Source organism: Fukomys damarensis, unplaced genomic scaffold, assembly GCF_012274545.1.
Source record: "Fukomys damarensis isolate Sample0158 unplaced genomic scaffold, DMR_v1.0_HiC HiC_scaffold_35, whole genome shotgun sequence".
Taxonomy (NCBI): Eukaryota; Metazoa; Chordata; class Mammalia; order Rodentia; family Bathyergidae; genus Fukomys; species Fukomys damarensis.
In genome coordinates, this window is record NW_022900947.1 from 5,879,244 (window position 1) to 5,896,868 (window position 17,625).

At 41.1% G+C, this 17,625-nt stretch overlaps 1 protein-coding gene across 3 annotated transcripts in view; it reads right to left on the bottom strand.

Moving 5' to 3' along the window:
- Positions 1-17,367, bottom strand: part of Clnk (cytokine dependent hematopoietic cell linker) — a 189,887-nt gene extending 172,520 nt beyond the window's left edge. For 2 of the 3 annotated variants that reach the window (XM_010641849.2, XM_010641846.2), the window contains exon 1: positions 17,117-17,367. In XM_010641849.2, the coding sequence (XP_010640151.1) occupies positions 17,117-17,119 (3 nt within the window). In that variant the 5' untranslated portion in view covers positions 17,120-17,367. Of the gene's footprint in view, positions 1-13,526; positions 13,571-17,116 lie in introns of those variants that run through there. The other variant, XM_019210328.2, reaches the window with a different exon arrangement.
- Positions 17,368-17,625: the final 258 nt, after the last annotated feature.

Sequence of the window (17,625 nt, forward strand, 5' to 3'; positions counted from 1 at the left end):
CCCTCTGTTTGAAGTTTTCTGTCATTAATTCTGCAAACAGCTTTTTTAAGTCATTTGTATTTTCTTCTGCTACTTCATGGATTCCTATCAGTCTTATGTTATTTTTCTTTGCATCATCTATGAGTTGTTGGATCAATTTCTCATGATCCCTTACTGTTTTTAAGAGAACTCTCTTTTCATGGTCACTGACTGCAATCTTATTTTCTATATCTGAGAGTCTATCTTCGCATTGTTTTATTCTGTTGCATACACTTTCTATGGAGTGTTTAATCTCCTGGATATCTGTTTGAATCTGTTTTATGGATTCCATTTCTTTCCTATGTTGGACGTTTATTTTTTCCATTTTTTTCTTATGCTGGGCCTTCATGGCTTCTATCATGGTCCTGAGCTCATCTATTTTTTTTTATCAGTTTCTGCTCTAGAGTCTCAAATCACGACTTCCATTTTGCTCACTATCTCTATGGTTATCTGGGAAATTAATTCTGTTTTGAATTTTTCTAGAGCCTGATTGATCTGTTTTGTTACTTCCTGTGCTTTGAGTTCAGGGTGTTCTGGGGGTTCACTATCAGACTTTTCATCCTCATTTGCCCTACTGTTTGCCATTGGTGAACTGGAAGTCTGTCCTTGTGTCTTGCTTAAGTGTTTTCTCATTTTTATTTTTGTTGTCGGACTGTCCTTGGTTTAATCTCTGGGTTATCACCCAAATCTTCCTGCTATATTTGTGCCCTAGCTTCTGTGTCTCTAATGACCCACAGACATTCTCATCTTCATAACATCAGAGAAACAGCTCATCAAATCATCCGCAATGCTTTATCCCAACTGATACAATCAGCAATACCTTAAGATCAAGCACAACTTGGACAATGGCCACCTGTGGTAGTCACTAGTCTATCACCCTTAAATCATTTGAATTAAATTGAAATCAAGAAGCAGTCCAGAACATGTCTGCAGTGAACAAAATTTCAACCTAGTGTATTTACCATTTAATGGCTCAGACAGAGCGAGGATGCAAGGCTCCTGGTCTCAGTTAGCTGATGGCTGAACCCCATGATGCTGACTGACCTCGGGCTGCAAGGCCCAGATTGAGTTCCCCAACCTTCTGAATGGTTGAACTCCATAACGTTCTATTACAGGTTTCCCACGCCCTTTCTTTAAAGATGTTCAAAGTTGGAAACTCAGAAAAATACCCCTGATAACCACCTCTGCCTCTGCAGAGTGGGTCCAAAGACTGACACAGGAGGTCTGAGAGTGTGGGGGGTGGGTGACTTATGGGGGTTCAGCGGCACCCGCACGGCTACCTTCCCGGCTCTTGAGTGATGGCAGCTGGGTAGGGAGCAGGCGTGGCTGGCTCTCTGCTTGTATTCTTTTTACTAGGTCTCTTTTTGAAAGAATGGCTTTTATTTCATTTGAAACAGGAAGAGGAGTTTTATTCTCTCTCTATTTGAAAAAAATTCAAATACTGCAAGCTCTGTCTCTCTCCTGGACATTGACTGGTGGCCGAGGCTGCATGTCAGGGTACAGCGTCTCTTTCCAGGGTTCCCACTGAGAATCTGGGAACTTAACTTGTTCGATAAATTCCATGAGCTCCAGTTCATTTTCTCTACTAGAGGAGGGAAATCAAAATAGATGATTTCTAAAGTCTTTTCCATGCCAACATTCTACTGAAGTACTTACAATGAGTGTTCCAAGCTAGTCCTGTGATCCGTACTGTGAAAAGAAGGTTTGAAGTTGCAAGAAGTTTCAGAAATACTCTTGGTGATTCTGGAAGTCCGTTAGCATATTTAGCGGGATGTGAAGGTTGAAATTCTGGCTGAGGCACCAGGAGACAATGGATGTCTAGTTTCAAAGATGACCCTAGACCATATGCAGGTGAGTTCAAAGTAGATGATACAAAGCTCATTAGATTTCTCACCCACACCCAGGGTTATCAAAAGGGCCAGCAGAGTGGAGATGGAGGAGAATCTTTTGACTATGTATTTTTAGAAAATATAATGCTGAGCTGTGAGGCCTTTACCCTCCCAAAGAGAAAGGAGAGGAGGATCCTGCTTCACACCTCAAGTCTGGTGATGGTGGAGGATCTACAGCAGGAGCACTCAGAGAATTTTATATATACCCTGCTCTACAGTAGGGAGTCGGCCAGGCCAGGGTGCTGGCTTGAGTCCTCTCTGAGCCACTGAATGAAAGTGAAGTGTATGCATGCAGTGGAAAGGGGTCGAGGTAGGGGTGTTGAGTATCTCTTTCTCTGGGACAACAATGTATGAAGGAGTGGTAGAGAACAGAGAACTAGTGTGGGATCACCTTAGCTCAAGCTGAAGATGGCACCAAGAAAGAAAGAGAGAAGATGAATGAAGGGTCTCAGCGAGAAGGAGGCACAGAATGATCTGCATCAGACAGCTGCAGAGAGAGAGAGAGAGACCTCTAAGAAGGAGGGTGGGTTGCCTACAGCAACTGAGCATGGCTGACATAGTGTCCTGCATGGCTCCTCCCCCAACTGCCAAACCCAGTCATCAGCCCCCAGCATGACTGGCCCAAAGAGAACTTTCCTCTCTCCCCTTTCTGTCCTTTCCTATCTGCTGCACACCTAGAGAGGCAGATACTGTGAGGAGGGAGCACCAGGAAGGACAAAGAACTAGACCCAGGATAAGCTTCATGTAGTCTTGTGGTTACAGCCAACATGTTGAACTCGCAAAAGTCCTTCAGCAAAGAAATTTCTTGACTGGGGTTTCCAAACGTATTTCCCTACAAACTGCTTTTTTTTTTTTTTTTCTACACAACACGAATTAACATGCCCATAGACCATACAATAATTTGGAGCATATATAAGTGTATGTTGTTCAAATGGCTGAATACTTTCTTTTAGATTAATATGCAGAAGGTCATTGATTCAATATAAATAAGTGTGGATAGAAAAATCAGGACAGGAGCTGGTACATAAACATCTTCTCCCTCTCCTATCCCTTTTAGTCTAAGGTATTTTATATCATCCATTTAGAGATGTGTGTGCATGTATGTGACTTATTTTTTCATATTTATTTCACAGCTAACAATTATTTCAGATCTCAAAGGAAAAATCATCCTAATTACCAAAATTCTGATTTCAATTTTTGGTTTTTTTGCAAAATGGTCAAAGTATGTATTCTGATTTTTGAATTAGGAATTGTGATTAGTGTTGTTAGAAAATATTAAAAATTGTTAAGACTTAAAGAATGAGTTTTATTTTTATGTTCAGGGATTTTGCTTGTTATTAATTCACTCATGCTCTCCAAATATTTTTTCCTGTCTTGATTCAACCTTCTTGCTCAGTTTCAGCATTAGTAATGAAGCAACCATGCAATTTTGTTTTGCTTGTTTTGTTCTGTTTTTTGGTACTGGGGATCGAACTCGGGCCCTTGTGCTCGCCAGACAGCAAGCAGGCAGCGGCACCACTGAGCTGAACCCCCAGCCCCAGCCTTGTAATTTTTATAACTATATTTCATGTTTTAAAAGGAAAAATCATGAGTTGTCCAAAATAAGTTCAATTAAGGATCATCATATTTCTGCCTTTTATGTATGATTGAAGCAGCTCTTTCAAGTCATTGCAATTTAAAATGTAGTCTGTGGACTCGCAGCATCAGGAGCCTTAGAGCCCCTAGGCCCCTTTCCAGACCTACAGACTTGAAAGCCATCTTCCCAGTCCAGTTAGGAGGCAGCACCAGACAGCTCTGTGACACCAGGGTTTTATTTTGTCTGCAAGTTTATATTTAGACCCGAGGCTCTTGCCACTGCCCTATCAGGGTAGAAGAGTAAGGGCAGAACAAGGTTCAATCAAACTCTGTGCTCATAAGCTTCAACCTTGGACCGGTCACTTACAGTCTCAGCCTCTCTTCTCTCATTTTCAGACAATGGATAATATTCCTAACCACAAACCTGTGAAGTAGGACTTATTCAGAATAGTAGTATCTGTCACGGCTGCTGCTGACTCATATCAACACTGCACAGATTTTATTTCCAGAAGATACTTCTGCCTACCTCTCCTCACTCATTCCCCTTCCTTCCTTCCTTCCTTCCTTCCTTCCTTCCTTCCTTCCTCCCTCCCTCCCTTCCTTCTTTTCCTCCCTTCCTTCCCTTTTCCCTTTCTTCCTTCTCCTCCCTCTTCTCTCTTCCTTTTCCTTTTTCTCATCCTTCTTCTTTTCTTCAATACCTTTCTGGGGCAGTTTAAACTACCTGAAGCTTTAATAAGAATATTTAATTGTTTACATTTTTCTAGTAACTATAAAATTAATACCAACATCCCTTAAATCAAATTCTCGGCTTACTCTTCACGGAGAGAATCACTGTGTTCTAAACATTTGATTGTTCCCCTACTCACAAGTTGGTCAGGCTTGGTTTGCTCATTTCCAATCCCCTACAAGCAGGAACTGGCACATGTGCCTGGCAGCATAGGAGAATGCATTAGGAGCTTGCAGCTGCCTGGCTGAAAGAGCACAACACTGCCCCAGCAGCTCAGGATTGGGATCTGAGTCATCAGAAAGAGGTGAGTTCTTTTCCCGAGTTTGTACTGTTTGAGAAGGTAGCAAAGCTTTTAATATCTCACCAGAAATTGAGCACATAAGATTATTTGTTAAATTGGGATTTTTGAGTGAATACACCAGAATCAAGGTTTCAGCAATATTAAATCAACAATCAGCACTTTCTATCTGAAGTAATCCTCAAGAAGTCTTTTTTTGCTTTAGAAGAACTGTGAATATTAACTCTCTCCCCAAGTGGAAAAACTTCTATCATTTTTCTTATTTGCCCCACTTCTTGTTGCTCTGAGGTTTGGGATTCTAGTGGGGTCAACTAAACAGCTTAGTGAGAAGTATTCGCATGACTCACTTGACTGGAGCATGTGAGCAGTTTAATATTTTAAAGGACGAATGCTAAAAAAAAACCAGTCCAAGTTTTCTGCTCCTGGGTAGGTGGAGTAGATATACTTCTATTTGCTCTTCCACTAAGTACATTTAACAGTCCATGGTGTTACACAGAAACAAATAATGAAAAAAAATTCTGAGATGTGGGGGAACATAGTGGACTGATCATTGATCTCTAGTCTCCCAAACCAGTAAGCTTCTGAGTTCCCCAAGTTTTCTTTCTGTTTCTTATGTTGAGGGCTTGAAGCTGAAGAAAACAGAAAGCCAGAAATACTAATAGGCACCAATTAGAAAAAAAAGGACTCAACAGAAGCAGGACTTCTCTATCCAAAGGAACAAGAAATGGACAATCTGGATGATAGAAATCTTTTAGAATATAGCCAGAGTCAAACACCGCAGACAAAACTGTGGCCACCCATGGTAGCAGGGCTGAGTGGGAAGCCAGGATTCTGTGCCTGAGATGTAACAAAGGGCCTCAAAGCCCTCTGCATTGTGCTAAAGGGAAGTTGGGCTGGAAGCTGGAACTTTCCTCTCTTCTCCCTGTGGCAGTGTCTGCAGACCATGTGGGGTAACTGGACTTCCTATGCACTGAACAATGGGATGGGATTGGAGTTGGCCTAGTGGGCAGGAGCCCAATGCACTCCCACCCCGATCCAAAGGGGAAGTGTTCACAGAAGTCAGTTGGGTAATCTGCACTTCTACACTTGTGCTACCCCGAGGAGTTTGGAGGAGGCAGCTTCTCCCCTTCCCTGTCTGAAATGGCCTGAGTGAGACAGAATGTAAGAGTCAATAAGATCCAGGGTCTCTTAACATAATTCCCACAGTGTATAGACTTCAGTTGAGAACCACTCCAGTACCAGGAACCACAAGGTTCTAGTTGATGAGAAAAAGACAATCAATAGATGCTACCAGGGCGATGATAAAGATGTTGAGAGTTACCATCTGATATCATAAAAAAGCCAAAGAGCCACCACCAAAAATTCTTCAACGAGCAATTAAGTACATCTTTAACACAATGAAAAAGTAAGTCTCAGCAATGAAATGTGTGAACCTCAGCAACGAGAAAAGTAGGATGTGAAGGAGAATCAAAGGCAAATGTTGTAAGTAAAAATTTGTAAGAACCAAAGTTAAAAAACAAGACAAACAGAACCCAGCAGACAGGCTCAGCAGTGCAAGGGAAGTATGAGTGGAAATGAGTGAGCTGGACTGGGGTGTAGCCAGCTCAGCGATAGAGCCTTTGTGGAGTATGCCCGAGGCCCTGGGTTTTATCTCCAACACCACATTAAATGAAGTGGCCAGGCTGGAAGTAGAAGAATAGAAATCAGTGCAAATGATATGGAGAAAATGGAACAAACAAACAAAAACTGAAGAGAGCATTAGAAACATGTAGGACTGTGACAAAAAGCCAACACATGTGGCATGGGAGTTCCAGAAAGGAGGAAGAAAGAAGGTAGTTTTAAACAAGTGCTTCTAGAAATAGATATGAACAATTTGTCAATTTTGTAAAATATGTAAACCTACATATCCAAACAAAATAAAGTCAAAGAAACTTACACCAAGGCACATCACGGTGAATCATCTTTTAAGACAAAGAAAACATCAGATATCAGTGAGAGAAAACACCCAATAAAGAAAAAAATATGAGAATTTGAATAGCTCTGAAGATTTCATCAGAAACAATGAAAACCAGATATACACAGCATGATGTATTTTCAAATATATTGCAAGTGGTGGTGGTGGGGGAGGAGAGAGAGAGAGAGAGTGCGAGAGAGAGAGAGAGAGAGAGAGAGAGAGAGAGAGAGAGAGAAGCTCTACTAAAAACATCCAGGCATCCAGAAGAAATTAAATCATCTCCAATAATGAAAAATAGGGTGATTTTTTTTCAATAACAGAACATCCTGAACAGCTAATTGAAATTGTCTAAAAGAAATGAAGCAATAAAAGAAAAAATAAATAAAAAAATGAGAACCAAGACCTGTCATGTAAAGGTACAAGGTCCCAATAATGAATGTAACTGTACTGTATACCTAAAATGTGCCAATAAACTCAATAAAAGAAAACAATTTTTTAAAAAAGGAAATAAAAGAAAGGACCTTGCAATGCAGAAAATGTGGACAAGGAAAGAAGACCATCCTTATCATTGTGTTCTAAATTGTGTTTGATGCTCGATGTAAAGTTAACACTATCTGAGGTGATTCTAAATGTACTGAAAGGAACTATTTAGGACAATTATGAGAGCAGGCTGGTAGAGAGATGGAAAGAATGAGTGTTTTCTACATTTCTCGTGGACTAGTACAGTAACAGCACCAATAGGCGGTGAAGCACGTTGTATGTCTAATGCTAATACCTAGAGCAACCACTAGAATATTTAAAAAAATATTCAAAAAGATATGGTCTAAAATACTATGGATAAAATAAATTGAAATGTAATTCTAAAATGTGTGGAAATAACTCAGAAAAGTAGGAAAAATAAAATATATGAAAATAAATAAAAAAGACAACAGTTTTAAATCCTAGCATATCAATATTTAAAGTCAATGTTAATGGCCTAAATACTCTAATCAAAAGACAGATGTTGCTTTTGTGGACTGAAAGATGTACTCAACTGTATGCTGACTATAAGAAACCACTTTCAATATAATGATATGGACAAATGGAAAATAGAATGCTTTCATTATAACGAATTTCTAAATATCAACCAAAAGAAAGAAGTGGCTATATTAGTATTAGACAGTGTAGACTGTAGAGAAAGTTACGAGAGGCTGGGAGGGCCATTATATGATATACAAATCAATGTATGAAGAAGACATAACAATCCTAAATGTGTATATGTGGCACCTCTGACAGCTATAAAATGCGTGAACTGAAAATTGTGAAAACTTAAAGGGGATATATATTAATTGACAATTATAAATAACTGTTTCTTTATTTTTCTTTGGTACTGGGAATAGAACTTGGGACCTTGCACTTTTGAGGCAGATGGCAGAATGACTGAGCTAAATCCCCAGCCCCAAGTAACTGTTTCTTAACACAACTCTCTCAACAATTAGTAGAATAACCACGGAGCACCATCAGGGATCTAGAAGATCTGAATATCACTATCAAGGGTGGGATCTAATTACCATTTTCCTAAGCTCCCCCAACAGTTGTAGAATGCACATTGTTTTCCAGCGTCAGTGGAAGATGTATCAAGAGTGACCTGCCTTCCGAGCCAGGAAACAAACTTCAAAACATTTGAAAGAACTGAAATAAAATCAATAGAGAATAAACCGGAAATGAATAATAAAAATAAAGGGAAAACTATCCACACTCTTGAAAACTAGTGTGCACCTACAAATAACTCATGGGACAAAAAGATAGTCTCAAAGCAAATTTAAGCAATACATTGAAATTAATGACAATGACAATATAACATATAAAAATTTGTAGAACATGACTACAGCAAAGTGCAGAGGGAAATTTATAGCACTTACTGCATGTTAGAAAATCAAATTGCAAATCAATAGTCTATAATTCCACCTCAAGATCCTAAAAAAGAAGAGGAAATTAGATCCAAATAAAGCAGGTGGGAAGGAATAATAAAAGTTAAGAACATTTAACATTATGGTCTCAAGGTGCATTCATTTTTCCTATCTTGACTCAGTTTACCCTTCTTTATGGCAGAATAGTACTCCATTGTGTGTAATTATGAATAAAGCCAAAAAAGGATAGATAATAGGAAATAGGGAGATAGATCTTACCCAAATGGAAAGGGAATTAAGAGGGAGGTGTAGTAGAGGGTAGGGGGAAGGGGATGAAAGAAGGAATGAAGGTGTTTTATGTGCATTTACCAATGCCACACGAAGACTGCAAACACTGTGCACTGCTAGTGTGTACCAATAAAAATTTGCAAAAGATGAAAACAAAAGCCAAATACATCAAAACAAAAAAAGCAGAGAAAACTAGTGAAACAGCTTAAAAAAAAAGATTGATAGAATTTACAAATTACTCCAGAAAGACTGAAACAAACAAAAAGAGCACAAATGAAGTGAGAACCCGACAATCAGTCCAGGCCCCTGGACATCGGAGGGTGGCACAGCAAGGTCAGGAGCGAGTCCACACGCAGACTTTGGGTAAACAGACCAGTCCCTCCAAGAGTGCTGATTACTACTAGACATCCGATATAAAACAGGTAATTTGAACAGCGCTGTAAGTATTGAGGATATTGCATTTGGAGATATGTAATTTGCAAACTTCCAAGAGAAATTTCCAGGCCCAGCTGCTCTCAGAGGCAAACTCCATCAAATGATGAAAATGAATTAGCACCAAACATATACTGTCTGCTTCAGAAAGCAGAAGAGGATGGGAGACCCTCACTCCCCAACCCTGACAAAGACAACACAAATTTGGAAAATAACGGAGAATTTCTCTTATGAATATGGATGTACACATTCCTGACAAAATATTAGCAAGTGGACTTTAGCAATATAAAAATAATTACAGACCATGATCTAGTGGGGTTTATTCCAGGGATGCAAGACTAGTGCAACGTTGAAAATAAATCTATGGAGTCAACTCTATTAACAAGCTACAAAGAAAAATCAAGCAATTATATCATCTGACAGTAAAAACGTATTGGCCAAAATTCAACATCCGTAGATGATTAAAAAGTGAAAAGTGGAAGCAGAGAGGAACTTCCTCGACTTTACAAAGCACATAAACAAAAGAACTACAGCTAATACCATACTTGATAGTGAAAGACTTGAAAACTTTTCCCTTAAAATGGGGAAAATAAGCAAGGATGCCTGATTTTGCCATTCTTATTCGTTACAATGTAGGAAATTCTGGCCAGTTCAGTAAGGCAGAAAAAGGACTTCAACTTCATACAGGTACGAAAGGTAGAGACAAAACTGTCTGTAGGAACTCATAACATGACTGTGGATATGTAGAAGCTAAGCGATCTGCAAAAGAAACCCTACAAACACAAAAAAGTCATTTCCCACATCTTCCACTAGCAATGAACATGTGGACCCTGCAATTAAAAATAAAGTGTCATTTAAAATCAGCACAGAAAATACTCCAGTGTAAATCTCAGAAAACAGGCTATGTATGCTAAAAGCTACCAAGTTTTGATGAAAAAAAACATTTTTAAAAGATCTAAGTAAATGTGAGGCAAATTTTGTTCATGGATTGGAAGATCTAACTCAGTTCTCTCCAATTTGTTGTATAGATTTAACAATTTTTTCAAGATCCTCCCAAAACATCTTAGAGCTATAGCCAATATTATCCTAAAATTCACAAGGAAAGGCAGAGGAACTAAAATTGTTGGAACAGCTTTGGAAAGGAAAAAAAATGTAGGAATTACAAGACTTATGTAGCTGCAATAATCAAGAGTGTTACATTGGTAGGTAATGGAACAGGATAAACAGATCTATGCCCATGCAACATTTCCAGGTTACTTTGACAGGGTTGTGGTAGTGAAATGGTGGAGGAAAGACTGTTTTTAAACATCGTCCTAGAGTACTTGGACATGCACGCTAGGGATGAAACCACCCAAATTCCCAAACTAACATTGAACAAAAGCTCATATGAAACTTTGCTCAAAGTGGATAATGGATTTAAATAAGTAACACAAAACTATAAAAGCTAGAAAATAAATTGAACAAAAACTTTGAAGGCAAAAGCTAGGCTGAGAGTTTCTTTTTTTTTAAACTAATTGTATTGGTACTTTTTTGTTATACAGTACACTTACATTCATCATTGGGAACTTGTACCTTTACATGAAGTATCTTGGTTCTTATTTTTCCCCATACTCCTGCCTTCCCTTCACCCCCTTCACCCTCCCTATTTACAAAGTCTTTGTTTCCATTTTTTCCTTTTCTTGTATTTTTTTTTCCCTGCTTTCCTCCCCTCCTGCCACTTTTCTTACTCCTTTGGCCCTTTTCTTCCTATTTCACATTATCAACTGTACAATTTGAACCTTATTTATACTTTTAGTTTTTCACACCAGAGTAACTGTTCGGTATTTATACAGTAGTGTCCTATTTATTTCACATAAGAGTATGGCCTCAATATGCATCCACTTAGCTATTAATGTCTCTAGTTTCTCATTTTTTATGGCTGAGTAGTACTCCTCTTTATAGAAAAAATGCATCTTCTTTATCCAATCTCCAGTTGATGGGCAATTGGGCTGCTTCCAAGTTTTAGCTATTACAAAATGTGGGAGTTCTAAACAACACAAAAAGCATATTTATGAGTTGGAACTGGTCACTTGGACATCATAAAAATAAAAAATTTCATTTTGTGAAAGAAACACTTAAGAGAATGAAAGGCCAGCTACAGACTGGGAAGAAACATGGAAACTCCATGTCTGACAAACGAGTTAGTGTCTGGAGGATCTGAAGACCTCTCCAAACTCAGTGAAAACAAATTCAGTTAGCAAATGGACAGCGGCATAAACAGACATTTCACAGCAAAATGTTCATGGCTGGCAGGTAAGCACATGAAAAGTGGTTCAGCATCCTTATCCATCAGCACAATGCAAAGTATGCATGCATTTTCCACATGGAAGCCGAGTGGCCCAATGCTCTGTGGCTTTGGGGGACTTCCTGTCGCCCCAGTGAGGAAGAAGGAACAGCTCCTGTTCTCTCAGCACTCAGAATACGCACTGCCCTGCCGAGTCATCTGTTGGAAGGCTCGGGGGTCAGGTGAATAGAGGTGGAATTCTCCTTTCCCCAGTACGGACTGTGTTGACACAGGATGCCTGTAAACCCCTGAGTCTTTCTCTACTTGTGCCTCCCGAATGTGGACAGCTCCTGTCTCAGGACAGATATACAAGTTAGGAGATGTAACACACAGTAAATCTTTGGAAATTTTCCTGGAGTGTAGGTTGCACTGAGGAAGTGCTAGCTCTTATGTGCTTTGGGAAATAACTTTTTTGAATTTTCATCTACTTTCTTTATTTCTCAGGGTGGGGACTATGTCTTATTCATTGAGAGCCTTATAGCATTTCTCATAATAATTATCTTTGATACTTGGTGTGTTGCTTATTGGTACACAGCAGATCATAAATGTTGCTGAACCGCTAGAATGCAGGCCTTCTCGTGTCTCTTGTGGTCAGGTAACAGGAATCCATGGTCACTGAATTCTACTGCTATCTGAAGAGGTCTGAGGTTAGGGGGAGAGGATGGAAGAAGTTGAGTGTGGCTTTGGTAATTTTTATATGTACACAGGAGGTATGAGTTTGCCCAGGAATTAGTAATCAGTCCTTTGAACAAGGAACTCTTTCCCATGAAGACAGTACAGGGTCTGTCAGATATTTTTTAAGATAGTTCAGAACAGGGGTCTATAATGTGGCAGCATGCTTTAAGCATAATTACTTATTAGTAAAGAAATATATATCTTACTATACATGTGCACACACATACATAGGAGCATAAATTTTTCCTGTAGTTTATAAGTATCCTCCTCTCTCTCTCTCTCTCTCTCTCTCTCTCTCTCTCTCTCTCTCTCTCTCTCTCTCTGTCTCCTGTCTCTCTTGGACCTAGCCACTGCCCTCCTATAAATATTGATCACAGTCCCGTCTTCCCATCCCCTTTCTTTGCACTCACTCTTCTGTCCACTTCGGATTGCTCTTCTGGCGAGTATCTGCCTGGGCAACTCCTCTCCTCATCCTCAAGTCTGGTCAAATGTAGCCTTCTTCAAAGAGCCCGGGCTACCACACCATTCAACTCTGCAACCTTCCCTCTCCATCTTCAGAACCCTGATCCCTGTCCTTCTCCACCCTCCCCTGTTCTTAGACTTCAGAACACCTTCTGGAATACTGTATGCTTCACTTGATAGTTACATGTCTAGTTCGTTTCCTGTCTTACTAGAACACAAGTCCTACCGGAACAGGAAACTGTATCTGTGTTGCCCACTGCTGTGTATACGTAGTAGTTATTACAGTGGCTGGTACTGAGATGTGTTCAATAGTGAATGACTATACGCATAAATCTGGTGGGGGTTTGGGGAAGAAATAGCTTTTAGGATGAAGAATTGGGTTTTCATAGAAATCCCCCAAGGCAGGAGCAGAGGCACCCAGAGTTCCAGTCACCCCAATCCTTGTTCCCCAGGTCCCCAGCCTGGGTGAGAAGGGAACTCCTCCTCTCTGAGTGAGCAGCAGTCATCAGAAAAGCTAAGGGATGGTGGGGCAAAAAGCCATTTCAACAATTATCTGAGATTAAAACGTTCAACAAGAAGGAAGGCCCTCATGGGAGAACTGATGTGTATTATTTGGGGTTTGAGTTGGAGGATCTTAAGGAAACTGGGGGAGACCAGGACATCCACAGTGAAATGAGGTAAGAGGAGAGGCCCATGCTAGTCAGAGAGGGAGGTATGGTTACAGTTCACATGAGTCTATCTCCCATTCATTCTGCATTGAGCTCATGGCTTGATTCTAACTTGTACCAGCACACCATGGACTGAAACCTTGAGCCCAAATAAACCTTCCTCCTTTAAGTTGTACTGGATTTTGTCCTATCAATGGGAAATTAATGAAACCACCAGTTTGAGAGTCATGGAAAATTCTGTGTTGGAACTCAAAGCTACTGAAAGATTGCTTTTTAAGTGATCTGCAAGGTGGAGTCAGACTGGTTTTCAGCTTGATTCTTCACTTACTGTGTCAATGGCAGGACAGAAGGGCCAGTCTATTCAATGTCCGAATTCATAGTTTTTCCCTCTGTGAAATAGTGATAAAGCTATTTACAGTATTCATCATTCTGGAGAGCTGTCAGGCTGTACTTCCTGAACTGAGTCAAGTCTACCTGCTGTGGGCCAGCAGTGCCATCCCTGGGTATAGATCTAGGGAAAACCATGTCCCTATATGTGAGGGGACATGGACAAAGATGCCAGTGGGGGTATTGTTTGTAGAAATAGGGAAGTAGAGACCATTTCAGTTAATGATATTTTGCCAATAATGTGCATTCTGTCTCCATTCCACGTGGTGTCAATCTAGTGCAAAATGTGGCCCTTCCTTCAGTTTACAGTCACAAGGACCCATCCACATAGGGTCTGTGTATGTATGGCTTTACTAAGGGCTACTTAGGGAAGAAGACTGAGGTCAGGAGTCATTACTGCATGTCCATAAAAACTTCAAACATCCGACGGCTTCTGTTACACCCTCTGGCCACGCACCTTCCTGGGCTCTCACTGATTCTGGTCCTTCTGGCCCCACGCCATCAGACAGCCCATTCCTCGGCTCTTTCATCACAGTTAGTGTCTCAGTTCCTGTTACACAAAGTCCTCAGGACTCCTTTTAACCTCAAATATCTTATGGGTGTTTTACTTGGCCTCCACTCCACCAAAACAGTTACTTTCTGGGAGGAATTCTCCTTCATATGTTATGATAATAATTACTATTCTCTTTTGAAGGGTTCAAAAATTCTAATACAAGTTAAATATTTCCGATAATTTGCTATTCACTCTATAGTTACCTACTGAGAACGTCTCATGGGGTTAGCATTATTCTGTTGCTGGGACAACATAACAAAGCGCAGAATCCAACAAGCATTCTGCTTTCACATGAGGCAGAATCTACACATTCAGCTGTCATTTCTACCAATGTATACTACAAAAAAGCAAAGCCTCTTATGACAGAAATTCAATATTGTGAAATCACACCACATACGAATGTAACCTAGACTGGAGATCTTGGAAGACATCCACAAGAAAGTAAAGGTGGAAGCCAGTTTGATTCAGAAGTATGGTCCACAAGGTTTAAGAACTCTTTCTGGGGGGCGTAAAAAACAAAGCCAAAGCATCAAGCTTCATGCCTTTCCCAGCTTCCGTGGTATAGATCTCCCCACAGGCTGGTTGCAACGTAGCGATTTTGGGCTTCTGCTTGTGAAGTTGAAGACAAGATCAATTTAGCACTGCAATTCTGTCATACAGAAATGACCCTAAGGACACAGCTGTGGTACAACGTGGTGCAAACGATCGGACAGAAATGAATTTTGAGTATTTATTACCTTTGTTTAATACAGTTTTCATGAGTTTATGTAATTTAATTTGTAATAATAGCTCTGTTTAAAAACCACCCTGTACAACTTGGGAAAATGTACTAGTGTGTCCTTGTGCGGCCACCAAAGCTGTCCTCAGAACTGCACCAAAGGCAGAGAGGATTTGAAGATTTGGGGAGCACACAGAGGTAGCAGCCTGGAGAGAGGAGCTTGGCAAGTTTCGGAAATGGAGAAAAAAGGATCACACTGTACTTGGAGAAGCCGTGCTGAGGGGGGAGGGGGTTTCCCAGGGTCACTGAGTGGCTTTGTTCAAGTGTGGGTAAATACAGGGCACCAGACCAGGCACTGAGTGGGGCCAGGTGCCCTTTATACTCCGGGCCACACTGAAGTTCCAGGAAGGCCAAGGGAGACTGCAATTTTAGAAGACAGACAGAAGTGGTGAGAACTGATAAACTAAGAAGTTACAGATGGTGTCTTGCACGTTATAAATGAATGTGTATAAATACGCCCGCCATTGGAGGACCAAAGCCACCTTATCTTCAGAATAAATAGCCACAGGAAGAAAAGTAAGTCAGGTGTTTTTCTCTCTCCCTCCCTCCTTATGAGTTTCTATTTTTGAAACATCAGTTCCTTGAGGTGTCAGACAATTATCTCTGCTAATATAATTTTGCCAGCATAATCTTAAGAAGAATGGGATTTAGGATACTCCTTTCCGGCTGGTGAGGATAGGATGGTATACACTGCAGTGTTCCATTATATGAAACTCCTTGTGCAAGAGATTTCAGAGAGCATGAGCCAGGATTAAGAAGATTAACTCATACCTTCCCAGAAAAGGGGAGATAATCCACCCACCACCCGCTTTTATGTATGGCTGTGATTATGGCATTGACTTCCACATCTCCCCTGGGCTTTGCCACAGCTGACCCTAGCACTGTCTCTCTCTGGGGGACATCTGCCCTTCCTCTGGTCCCCAAGCCTACAGGTGCCACCACCATGGACATCCCTGACCACAGCTCAGCCACTCACTTCCACTGCCCACTCAGGCTCTGTGTCTGTCTGTCTGTCTGGGGATGACCTTGGAAATGACCTTGGAGACAAGGAAATCCCTGCTTCCTTGTGCCTTCACTTTGTTATACTTGCTAAACTGGGGAATGTCTCTGGGCCTCAGTTTTCAGGTAATGCTTTTTCTAAATGCCTGGCACCACCAATGAAAGATAACAGTATTTTATACCATTAGCATTTCTAGCTGCCCCTGGTCCACCATAAATCTGTATTTTTCAAAGGCCCAATCATTTTCTGATTCAATCTGAGCTTTTGCCATGTGGCAGCATTGTGCTGCCTGCTTTCTTGCTGGCTGTTGTGGCGAATAGGAGTTATTCACCCAGTGCCTTGCATCCCTTCTCAGCTGGCACGCTGAAGAGTAGAGACCTACAGAGACTTGTAGCTCTGCCTGTGCCCCCAGAGGGGTGATGTACTGAGCCCACCATTCCTAAGCACCTGTCTCCTGAAGAGTTGGGTCTGGATGCCTACTGACAAGGATTATTCCTCGGAGTACACTAAAAGATTATTCTGTGGCTTGCCACTCCAGTATATAACTACATTCCTTCCTCCCTCCCTCCCTCTCTCCCTTCTTTCCCTCCTTCTTTCATATATTTCTTTAACAGTAGTTGTATGGGAAGAAGACAAACTAATCCTCAAGAGCATATCCTAGGTGACTACACTTTGCTAGGGTTTTGTAGTCAGTACTTCATTTCAACCCTAAAACAACTGCATGAAGAGATATTCTTCTCCTGGATCTGTAATTAAATTAGCTAAAGAGGAGCTGGGGATTTAGCTCAGTGGTTCCACTGCCTGCCTCGCTAGCACAAGGTCCTGAGTTTGATCCCTGGTACATAAATAAAAAAAATTAGCTAAACAGATTAAGGAACTGGCTCCCAATTCCAGGATCTGCCAAGCCCGAAGCTGGGATGTCTGAGTTCCCAGTGCATGCAATGCTCTGAACGTTCAATAACCTTAGAGTTCCAGAGTTCTGCTTCTGGAACAACACTGAGCACTCTTGGAAAGTTATAGAAAAGCCAGCAGCACTGTACTGTCCAGTGAGGGAATCTTGACATGACCCAGCTCAATCTTTCTTTCTTTTCCTCTTAATTAGAGAGTTCTGGTCCCTTGTAATGGGGGCCAGTCTTTTGACAACAGTGTCATTTGCATAGGTTTTGGAAGTGGAATAAAAGGAGAGTTTCATAGACTCACCATGGAAGGAGCAGCAGTTCTGAAGGAATTCACCAAGCGCCTTCTGTGCTGACCCAAATCACTGCTGCTGTAATGAGCACAACCAGCAGATTTTTCCTCATGGTCAAGATGCCTGATGTTTAACACCAGTGCTTATTCTAGCAGCTTGTCCCCTCTGTGGCTCCCTTGGAAGGACCTAGGACTCTAAGGACATCATCTATTTTTGATAAGCACAGTGGCTAAGGAGAAGCCAGATCAGGCGGAAGCCCCACCTCCACTCACACAGACAGGAAGTTGCCAGCAGGAGCCTGAAATCAACTGGCTCAAGGAGGACGAAGCAGGTGGCAGAGGCCAGGTGGGGCCAAAACCCCAACTCACAGCTGCTGTTGACACCAAACACTTGTGTGTTCCCATGACACCATGCTATCTGTCCAAGAAGGCCGTCCTGAGCACAAGACTCGTCTTTTTTCCCCTTCAGAATCTTCCTAGAGCAAAGTACAAAGGTGCGATTTCTTTTCTTCATTTGTAGG